The sequence below is a fragment of the Aspergillus terreus genome, genomic scaffold (genome assembly GCF_000149615.1).
Source record: "Aspergillus terreus NIH2624 scaffold_2 genomic scaffold, whole genome shotgun sequence".
In the NCBI taxonomy this organism is placed as follows: domain Eukaryota; kingdom Fungi; phylum Ascomycota; class Eurotiomycetes; order Eurotiales; family Aspergillaceae; genus Aspergillus; species Aspergillus terreus.
Genome location: NT_165925.1, coordinates 53260 through 64651, shown reverse-complemented (window position 1 = coordinate 64651; position 11392 = coordinate 53260). Strand labels below are relative to the sequence as shown.

General features: G+C 48.3%; 3 protein-coding genes across 3 annotated transcripts; 1 reads left to right on the top strand and 2 right to left on the bottom strand.

Annotated features, from left to right (window-relative positions):
• Positions 1–1107: 1107 nt before the first annotated feature.
• Positions 1108–1858, bottom strand: ATEG_01001 (uncharacterized protein; the record flags this gene model as incomplete). Its single annotated transcript, XM_001208366.1, has 2 exons — positions 1108–1658; positions 1801–1858. The coding sequence occupies 2 exons, from the start codon at positions 1856–1858 to the stop codon at positions 1108–1110; spliced, it is 609 nt and encodes a 202-aa protein (XP_001208366.1).
• A 2181-nt stretch (positions 1859–4039) lies between these two features.
• On the top strand, positions 4040–4715 carry ATEG_01000 (uncharacterized protein; the record flags this gene model as incomplete). Its single annotated transcript, XM_001208365.1, has 2 exons — positions 4040–4319; positions 4387–4715. 2 exons carry the CDS (start codon positions 4040–4042, stop codon positions 4713–4715), a joined length of 609 nt encoding a protein of 202 aa, XP_001208365.1.
• A 4972-nt stretch (positions 4716–9687) lies between these two features.
• ATEG_00999 (Zn(II)2Cys6 transcription factor domain-containing protein) lies at positions 9688–10929 on the bottom strand (the record flags this gene model as incomplete). The annotated part of the gene is made up of 2 exons (XM_001208364.1): positions 9688–10574; positions 10722–10929. 2 exons carry the CDS (start codon positions 10927–10929, stop codon positions 9688–9690), a joined length of 1095 nt encoding a protein of 364 aa, XP_001208364.1.
• Between the last annotated feature and the right edge of the window lie 463 nt (positions 10930–11392).

Below are 11392 nucleotides of genomic sequence, written 5' to 3'. Positions count from 1 at the left end.
TTATATAACAGGAATTCAGTGTTCAGCGGCCCTAACATGCTAACCCAAACGCCAGGCCATTGACGAGTCGCCAGACCCTCCTCCGGAGCCGATGCCATAGCTTCGGCAGTCGAAAACTTTCGATCTCGAGTGTGGTCTTCCGATCACCGAATACCGCCGTCCCAACACCGATCGCCGATTTGACGCTGTGTCTATTTGGAGATATATTGTGTCATGTTTCTGTGGCAAAATTAATGCGATAGAAGATCCCTCCGAGACATCGGAGTTATACTGGCCGCAACACAATATAGCGGGGGACAAATGTAAAGCAAAAGCCCTGCGGCAGAGCGCATGGCCGATACTCAAATGTGTGGGGAAGGCCTGGCTTTCAACACCGGGGGGTTATACGGTGATGCCCAGTTGGAATGCAGCACGCCCGAACGGGGGGGAAGGAGGGAGGGTTTCGGCCTCCCCTTCTGGGCCATACAGGAGTTCAGTTCAGGCAGCTAGAGTGTGGATTCTGCGATGGTCCAACCGAGCTTTAATTCGAAAAGGAAGCTGTTGTAGGATTGTGGTCTGTAATAGGAAGAAACTTTCGAACCGCTCCTTGCGCATTCAGAGGCCAGAGGTAACCCCATACTGTAGTTGAGTCAACATGTCTTCACAGCTTCTCTAATAGTTCTGATCTACACTACCCAGACCTAGTTGGTAACTAATAACGCATTTCGCTAAGCGAGACGCTGCCGCAGTGAATCAGGCTCTGCCAGACTACAACTTCAGTCCTACCTGCTGAAACCACAACCCAACCCAGGGTTGAAAAGATTGAAAAGGTGGAATTTGAGTCCCACGTTCAGATTCAAAATTCTATCTTCAAAATCGGAATCAGGCCATTGTGTGGACAATTCTGCTGGCCTAGTACTCTTCATTCCTGCTTTGATGCGAGAAAAATCCATAAAGGCAAAGTACAGTCACCGGAAGAATTTCCCCAAATGTCAGTCCAGGTGCAGTATTTCTAAGTGTGACTTTTCATAATCCAGATAGCTGTTAGAAAAATCAGCTAGGCTGTCACAGCAGGGGGCAATCATATAGGTATTCCTAAAGTGATAACTGACCACCAGAATATCCTTCTCAACGGTGCATCTTCTTAACACTTACCCATCCCAGGTTGAGGGCGCATCCAAAGCCGATCAGAGCGGCAGCGGCAGCACAGTAATAGGGCAACCGCAGCGCCTCGTTATATTTGTGCAGGAATTGCCTCCGTTCCCCGGGTTGTACTTTCTCCCAGATAGATGTCGCACCCACCACGTCGAGAGACTGACCTGACTCTGCAAGTCCCGATGTTTGAAGGATGCCCTGCAGACGTGATATAAAGATCTTCTGTGCTGCCATAAGCAAGACTGAGCCGCCCAGCGACTGGCACAGCATCACCATGGCTAACCCAACCTCAATGTCCGTGTTCGCCAACACGGTCTGGATGGCGATGATGGGCACCTCGGACGCCAAACCCAACCCAATACCCCCCGTCGCCTGAAAGCCGACCCACTGCGCTGCGGATGCGTCGACTTGGAGACGGGTCAACATGAAACCTGACGCAACAACGAGAGCTGAGCCCACGACTCCGCATGGGGTGTAATAGCCCCAGGTGCTGATGAGAAGCCCTGTGAGTAGGCTGCAAACGACTACCCCAACCGTCAGTGGTAAAGTGTGGATGCCGCTTTGAATCACTGACGCAGCCCTGATAGCCTGGAAATAGAGAGGCAGAAAGTAGCCTAGGATGAGAAAGGCACCGCTGAGGAGGAAGGCCTGCGCAAACGCACATACTACCCGCCGTACCCCAATGATCCGGCCTGGTAGCAACGCCGCTTCCGGTTGTCGACATTGCAGCCAGACAAAAGCTCCCAGGCCGACTCCGCTGAAGATCAAGAGAATAAGGACTGGAGCACTAGCCCAGGCATACTTTTCCCCGCCCCAGGATAGCGCCAGCAGGAAGCAGCAGATTGTAGAGGTGAACACGGCGTTGTCGACGATCTGAATCTGTTGGATGAAATGACTACACCGTGACAAGCCCTGTTCATGCGAGCGCGAAGAAGGAGGATACTTTGCATAGAACCATAAGATAGGACAGATGATTACACAACCGCAAATAGGGTTGATATAGAAACACCATCGCCAGGATGCCTTTTCTGTTAAAGTGCCACCAACTAAGGGCCCGAGGGAAACGGCTATTCCGGTCTGCGTAGAATAATCCCAACACGGTCAGTCGCTCGACGGGAACAGAGCCGTATGTCCACCAACTTTACTTTCTATTTGTCTTTTGGGCAACTCACAGTGGCGGTAATTGCTCCTGTTAGCAGAGGTCGCAGCTGGAGCGGAATGAGGTATGATAGAATCACAAGAGCTCCTGTGCCAATACCCGCGGAGCCAATGCCAGCGACGAGGCGTCCTACAATCAACATTGAGGAGCTCGACGCGGCACCACACACTACTGAGCCAATTTCAAAGATAGCGAGGGCGGACAGGAAGACAATCTTCTCATCGCCGTTGTGGTAGATCCTGGCAAAAATGAGCTGGAAGCAGCATGCTCCAAGCAGATATGCCGAGCTATACCAGGCGGAATCGCCCAGTGACTGAAATTGGTTGGTAATGGTGGGAATGGCCTGGTTATTGGAAGGTTAATGGATGGATTCAGCCACAGGATGTATGAGGCCTACCGTGCTGAGGATCGATTGGTCTAAGGACACGAGCAGCACAGCAAGGCACAGGGGCAGGGCGATAAAGAGCGACTGGGGCAACGAGACGACCCTGTTCAGCGACACATCCTACGGAAAGCTCTTCCATTAGCTGGGGCTCCCGGGCTTGACGCCGGCGGCTGACTTGGGAATGGTCGGTACCTGAACATCATCACTCTGGCCACTATCATGAGGATGATGAGCTTCTGCGACCATCGTCGAGGGTGGTGAAGATGAGGATTCTAAGCTCGGCAAGAAGTTTCAGAGGTTTTGGAACCTGGATTAGACTTGTAACCCTGCAGCGAGCTATGGCAACCCCGACGCCCGATCACCGATACCGACGACCGCCGACGACTGCCGACGATCCATGCTGGAGTCGGGTGGCACGTTGAGTGAAGGCGTTGGCTGACTAGCAAACTGGAACAGGAAACGAAAATGCTTAATATCAAAGCCTCCTGTTCAACAAAGCCTGGAGTATATCGGAATCTTCATCAGTCGATGGCCTCCATCTGAAAGGCTTCGAAACAGAGAGGAAAAGCAAAATGGGTTCTATCAGCAACAGCGTTGGTTCCAACTTCGAGGAGTTAGGTCACAGTCTCCAACATGCTATTACGGCCTATACCTCCTTCTTGAAGAAGGAAGGTATCCCAATGCCTTCCCTACTACCGCCATCGGCCACTACTCCACGACTGCGCAGCCAAAAAGAATTTGCCTTGCAGGCGGAGATTGTGCATAAGGCGCAGCAGATCACTGCCATGGCAATGGATGCCGAGATAAATCTCTTGATCTCTTCGCTGCAGTTTCATTTCTGCACATGCTTGAGAGTTGCCGTAGACCTGCGTATCCATGAACTGGTCCCTCGCGAAGGGACTATCTCAGTCGCAGCGCTTGCAAAGGCTACGGATGCGGATGAAGTTCTATTAGGTGAGGAGTGTGACATCCAAATCCGAGGCACTTTCGGACTTATTCGTGTCCTCAGTCAGGACGATGCGAGTACTCACCACAAGATACGTCTTCCTCGAGCCAGAGCCATTCCGTTATACCCACTCAGCCATGTCCAGCGTGCTATGCAAACAGTTCATGCCTGATCTCCTTTCCCACAGGTACCGAAACAACCCCATCCCCCGAACATAAAACCACATAGTTGCTTCAACCTCACTATTAATAAACCCTTCAGACTGAATGACGTCTTCCGATCTGCTAGCCGACATGCGGATGCTCTCGAGCAGATCAGGTACCGCGAGCCAGCTAAGGACGACGTGGTTGGGTTTAATCTGGCCTACTTTACCCCGTACAATTTTTGGGAATATATCCGGCGGGTGGAACCCAAGATGGGGGAGCGATTCGACCGCGCGATGCATGCCGTGAACATCAACACCATTGATGCTATCCCCTGGCTCTATCCCTTCGACACTCTCGCCGCTGCCGGCAACATCCTGGTAGATGTCGGCGGAGGGTTAGGACATGTCAGCAAGCAGATTCTTGCCGCCTACCCGGACAGCGGTCTGCAATGCATTGTGCAAGACGTCGTTGCCTTGTGCGAATCCGTCGATCGTGTGAATAACCTCAAACTGCAGTTGCATAGCTTTTTCGACCCCCAACCCGTCCGAGGTACGTTCTTTGTTGCCTCTCACAGCAAACCCGTTGGGGGAAGTCCCATGTCTAACAATTGGCTCAGGTGCTGCGGCTTACTTCTTTCGACACATCTTTCACGACTGGGCAGATGATGCTTGTGTCACGATTCTTCGGCGGACAGTTGATGCAATGGATGTAGAGCAGAGTAGGATCCTTATCTGCGATCAAATCATGGATGAGTTGAATCCCTCTGTCGCTTCAATGCTTTACGATATTGACATGATGTCCTTGTTTGGCGGTAAGGAGCGCAGCTTGGGCCAGTGGGAAGACTTGTTGATGCAGGCGGATCCCCGGCTCTACATCCGTCGTGTGTGGAAGAATGCAGCGACCTTGACAGTGATTATTGAAGTGCGTCTGAAAAACTCCAAATAATCTCGAATTTCAAATGTATTGCATGATTACCTACAATTCTTATCTTGTGTTCTGAAAAGTAATTTTTCGAAGTGATACTATACACACCCCACCCAGGCTCCGAGATTGATGGGCAGGTAGCAGCCTACCTAACTAGGTACAATGCAGGCTTCGTCAAGTTGAGGCCTCAGGCTCAAGTATTCAAGAAAACATTAAGTGTTCCCTGGACCAGTCCAGTGCAACTGGGTGTTTTGTAAGCAAAGGGTAGCGCGAATAGCCTTCCGAAAGATCCACCAAGTTTCATACACCTACCACATCTTACAATTCAAAGGGTTCAGCAGCTATTTTGCTGTTCATAATTTTATTTATGAATAATTGCCAACCCTAGTGCTGACCTATGGATCTACTCTACAACCCAAACGCATACATTGCCCAATCAAAGCATACAACGTCTTACAAAGACAAGATATGACAGAAGTAGTCAAATCCAACAAAAACCCTCCAATGATGACACTGATGGTTATAAATACAGTTTCATATGTCTTGATATCCCATGAACCATTCTCACAAGCATCCAATTTGCGGTCGACTGGCCGAAGTCGGTGGGATTATCGGTCATACAAGCACGTAGCTGCCATTAATCAAGATTTTATAGCATCTTGGGGTCTAAGCCTTGAAATAATCTGACTTATAATGGCCTGAAGGTTGACCAGGAAGGTATTTGTTTTAGTTGTGTTGTTTGACTGGTTTGCCTGCTCGACCACCTGTGTATGTTTATATGTATGCATTTCGCACATACACATGTCTTCTCCTTTTCTTTCTCTTTTTTGGGCTTGGGATCTTCTTCGGACAGCGCCAGTACTATAATCTCTTCATTCTCTTGCACGGCCATTACATGACATAGGTCCCAAGGGTCAGAACCTCGAACCCGAAGCTAAGGTTCTCGGGTTCTAAAATCTGGAACCTGAATTGGGTCGCGGACTCGTGGTCTTAACAAGTTGAAGCCAGGTTCGAACTGGACGGATCCTGATTTGCATAATTTCGCCAGTTTTTGCCTAATTCGGATGGATCTATCATCTAGGTTATGTACTACAATTTACTGCTGTTCTGAGCACTATTTTAGTAACTCGCGATATTACCGTGTCCTTTGTGGAATTATATGAAATTCGTGTGTACATAGAATACCCAGCCTAAGAGATTTATATCGAACAAGAATTAGTCTCATTAGGTTCTTAGTATTCAAATATTCAATTCTAGTAGTGGATGTGGTTGATGTGGTATATCAAGAATATATATCTTTGACTCGACTTATACTATACCCATTATCCTGATCAACATTTCTATTAATATATAGAGGCAGCCGTTAGGATGAAAGTCGCTACTTGGAAGCTTATATAAAAATACCTATATATTTTCAGGCTAATTCAAATTAACTGACTCTACATCTACTCTGTATTTTGCATGTTCATCCCCTGAACACAAGAAGACTATGACCGGGCAAAATCAGGTGGAAACAACTCATTATGTGAATCAAGGTGGGATTCCAGCCTGCCAGGTTGGAGTCCAGGTCAGGTTCTACACGGTCTCGAAGCTGATGGACCCTGTGGAACCTATCAATCTAACTATTGGGGGCCTCCCTGACCAATGTCACACACGCAGGTGGTGTAGTATTTACCTGTCTACTTCAATTCAATGCATCCTGCTGAATATAATTAAATTGGTTGTATACTCCGGACTAGCCTTTTGGGCAAAGCGCTATATAGCCGCCTAGAACTTCCCGATGGCGGAGTGGGATTGCTTACTAGAGATAATGAATAAAGACCATGCCTATTGGAAGCTACGGGTTATGAACCTCGTAGGGGTTTTAGTTGTGACAAAATCTGCCACATTAGACATAACAAGATGATTTAAACAGGGATTAGCGGAAATAAGCCGAATGAATATATTATTATGAATTACTTATGCTGATCAATGCGTTATTATGTGGCGGGGTATACAGCTCAACGACCGTGACCCAAATAATTAACTACTCTGTAAAGAAGTCTCTAAGGCGCTGGCAGAATTTTGGGAACCACTGGGGAATTAGCAAGGACTCCGATTCATCTAAATCTATCAGAAAAGTGGCTCTATTTATGATCAATCTTGACCGCCATTTCGGGGTCATTTCCGGAGCTCTGCGGTCCTGTATGATGTCTAGGAGCGAGGTGCAGGGACTGTTTGACTAAGGCAGTTTGTATGGGCGGTGAGGTCTCAGCACCCGATACGAGACGCCCTGGTTTGACAATCTCACTAAACTCGTTGGCTGTTGCTCCATTGCACGAGTTAGAGGGCGCCGCTTATACCCGACATACCGGCATATTAGAATACCTTTTATACCACACTTGAAGGCGTCTTTCTGTTATCCGGCTCTACACCCTATTGTACCTTGAACAAAAACCAGTCTATTCAGTGACCGGCTTCGAGACGAACGCATTTGATTCCTAAACAAGGAAAACGCATTCTCCGTACACGCTCCTCTTTAAGAAAGACCGGATTAAGGGTAATCAACAAATAATGAACGGCTATCTCATGGTGCACTGCGGGATGTTCTATAGGCTCAACGGGACGGAGAACTTGAAGACATTCGGAAAGGCTTTATCATTTCCGTGTAGGCAAGATGCCAGGCCGTGATTGAGGCAAAGTTGGCTCTGTTAGAAATAGCGTCAGTCTCCAGACGGCCGAGATTCACAACTTCTCAACCCTGGCATACCAACCGTATAAACAGATTACAGGGGCCAAAATTAACGTATGGAATAATAGCTTGTTGATTATCCTACTTGAAAAAACTTAGATTGTACCCCTGGATTAAAACATTATTAGATTATTGAGTTATATACTATAGCCTCTGAATAGTAACGTTTTCAACCATCGAGCGGTCCGTTTTCTCCGCACCCCCCATTAGGCTCGAAGCTCTCGACGAGGCGCCGGAGTTGGTTCCTCGGGCTGCTCATTGAAATACGTAATGCGTATGAAGCTGCTCAACGCGGGTTTGACCTTCCTGTACACGAAAGGGGGGATGAGGTGAGACATAATTCCGCTCCGGGAGTGACTATCCCTAATTACATCCATTGCTATATCCCGGACCGTAGCAATTATGGTACCGCTACTGCATTTGTTATGTTCTATAATGCCACAATCCGTTCCCACGAGGCGGGGCCGCCTGAGAAGTCACGGACTTTCTCTTGGTTTACCAACACAAATGGCCACTGTCTCATTTAGCTTTCTCCTACGTGTTACAGTACTGAAAATTTCGAGACATTAAAAACCTACTTCGTTGCCGTCTTTTCAGTACCACAGGCTCCCGCTTCCCAAGTGCTACCTGACTTATAAGTTCTAACAGTATATTCCGTTGTTCGATAGTGTGTTCAGCGGGATCTTACTGAATCACTTGACTTTTGCTTTGTTTATGCCCAATATGCGTTCCAAATCCAATAGCGAGCCCAGGATCTGCAGTCTTCAGGGTCATCCGATATCCTGCCGTACTACATGGGCGCTAAAGTAGTCTCGAACCTTACACCCCGCCCGCCGGTCCGTGAGTTATTAGTCACTCTATGGAACGGATGCGGCCGGCGGCTACTAAGTATCACTTACCACGATGGTCCGATCGTACTTTGCAAACCCATGCAGCTAGTATTCTTATAAGGTTAATAAGACCTGAACTAAAGGAAATCGCAACCATATGTAGTCTGACACGGTGCGTCTGCCTGCCTAATAAGCTTCAATCAAAGTGGGTGCGGAATTTTGCCACCAGGACTGTTGGAGCTTCCCGGGGACTATTCGTACTATAGACCTTGACACAGCTCTGAGCGGTCCCGTATGGGCTGAGCGAGGGCTCGCCGGTGGAGGCAGCCGGCTACAACGGGCGCCCCGTGCCGGCCCGGCGGGTTTCCAGATAGGGCAAACACAGGAAATCGCATTATTTGCGTGGATGTCTCTGTATTTCGGAGTATTTAATATATATATGGAGCCATGAGATAGAAAAAAGGGGCTTAGATAAATCAAACTCTAAATGAAGACTTACTCTATATCATGCCAGTAGTAATGAACGGAATCATTAGTCTCGCGTCTTGTACACTTCCGATCTCTCCCTGACATACGCTGCTGAGTGTTACTTAACCTACTTTGGCAATGGAATTTCTGCTTCGTTGGATTGCAGCTTGCTGAGCTTTTCCCTCTAGCTGGGATGCCACACTTCCTCGTATCTTTCTTGTGACACGTGCCCAAAGTCCCTGTGTCGTAGGCTGTTCTTGGATAAGCGTCATATTCTGCTTGTTATCACCATTAATAATGAGATCATCAAGATATCCTATGTCCTTTTCTTCATTTGCCTCTTTCTCTTCCCCCGAGAAAAGCTCGCTAATTGATACGAGTTATCTCCCCTAGATATCAAATCTCGATACACATAAAATTACAACGCGATTACTTGTCAGTGGGTAAAGATAGTGAAGAGATCCAACTAGCTCTCCCGGTAAAGTCATGGTGAGATGCCGTCCATAGGCTGGCGAAGACATCGGAATATACACAACTTTGCGATGGACATACCATGCCGGTAATTGATTGCAATGATAATAGCTGGATTGATGGGGTGAGGGTATGAATGGTATTAAAGTGGATAACTGACTTGGCTAATATTCATCACTAGCAGTATGGGCATGTACCTGAGCAAGCACGTAGCAGCTGAATTAACTACCCAATAAGCAACTACCTGTAATGACTTGATCGCGCGGTAGACTGATCGCAATGATCAACTTCCACCCACCATTCTATCAAAAAACCACATTTCACGCCCCTAGAACGACAGGATAAAAAAAAAAACTGATTCCAAGCAGGCTATTCAACGTAACGTAAAATGGAAGTTGTCTAGTGAACTCGGGTTATAGTATCAATCAAAATCTCGTCTTTTTGACCCCGGACGTCGTAAAATAGTTTCATGAGAGGGAACATCCGAGTATAGCTAGCCCAGCTGGCTAAACGAGAGTTGGATACTGGTAAATATATTCTCTAGATGGTTGAACGCCACCGTTAGAATATCCAGCTCCGATTCCTGTTTTTCTGGGTTCCGCCGGACCTGCTCAATCCGCTCTGACAAGGTCTGCAGGCTGCTTTTTACTTGGCCTTCAATATTCTGAAGTGCCAACTGGGACAACATGCGGTTGTGGGAGGCGAGGTCCAGCCTCACATCCCCAATGTAGATAGTAAAGACCGTGTCGGCCGATGAGGCTGTTATAGGCTCAATTCCACATGGGATGGAAGGGGGGCTTGTTCGGTGATTCCTCGAGAGCAATCTTTGCCCAGCATGAGTGAGTATTATGAGCGCATAACTCAACAGGTTGGTGGTGAGGAGAAGGCAGTCGGTTCGCACCCGGCAGCGCTCACACTGCATCATGTTCTTCGTTAGGGTAAGGGCCCGATCGAGGAGGGAGACGAGCACAACGAGGGAAACGGACTCTTGCTGGCCGCATAGTGTGTGTTGGATATCCCGCATAACGGTCAGGGTGCCTAGCGCGCAAGAGATATGTGGTTGATCTTGGCTGTGACGCTGCGTGCTCACAGGGGACTGATTGCTCCCGCCGTTGCGGATTTCGGTGGCGTCCCCGAGTGTTACCTTGGGGAGAGGTGTCATTAGATCGATGGGAGGAAGTGTGTCATACATGCTGGCGGTGCTGTTCAAATCCGAGAGATGGGTGGTAGCTTCTTCGATTGGTAAACTCCCCGCTACATTGCCTAGCCAGTCCTCAGCGCTAGTAAGGGCAGGCAGCAGAGATGGCAAGCTCGGACAGTTTGAACCGTTGGTTGTGAGAGCTTCACTGTCAGCCGAAGCCGAGCCTGCGGTCATACAATCTATGTTGAGCCCTATTAGTACGGTATACGCCGCAAAATGGATTTAGTCACGACTGAAGCAAGCCAAATATATATATATAAGAGGGAGAGAGGGCCAATAATGAGAGAATGCAAATAGGGAGAATCTTATCGAAATGGCACTCATACATTGATTGGCCTCAGAAGATGGGGAGGAGAACATTTGGGCTTTATCCACGTTCCGGGCGCGGGGTGCCCGTATCCCGGGCCGATTTGAGGGGCTATAGGTGCACTCGATACCATGCCCAGCACATCGTGAGCAGGGAGACGTCCCAGAGCACCGAACCTTGGACCGGTGGCAAGTATCGCATGCATTCCGGAGTTTTCGATGGGACATGGTCTTATGGGGGTTTGGGATCAGGAACAGAAAACGAGGTGGAAAATGTATGGTTTTTATCTGAATGGTGACAGCGAAACGAAGGTGGCATTGGAAGCCCATATATAAACATACTTAGCCGCCTCCATATACCCTCTTTTGGATATGAAACTGCGGGGATCTGTAGAGAAGTGGTGTTTTACCGCTAAAAGGTAGATCATAGTCAGATTTGCACTGTTCACCAGAAATTCATCCAGCTCCTATCACAGGAATAATACCTCAAACATTTTACCAGGCTGCATGAAAGAAAGACCCAGCCGTCAAGCCGCAGTAGCGGACGAGCTTGAAGGATTCTAGTCCTGTACTAGTATTCTTCGCCTTCAGATGCCTTTTCGAAGAGAGCCCGGCTAGGCCGGGCCGTGATTGGGTCAGAGTTCGCCCACATTTGTGTCTACGCAACTATGTCGGCATAAAACTGACAGGG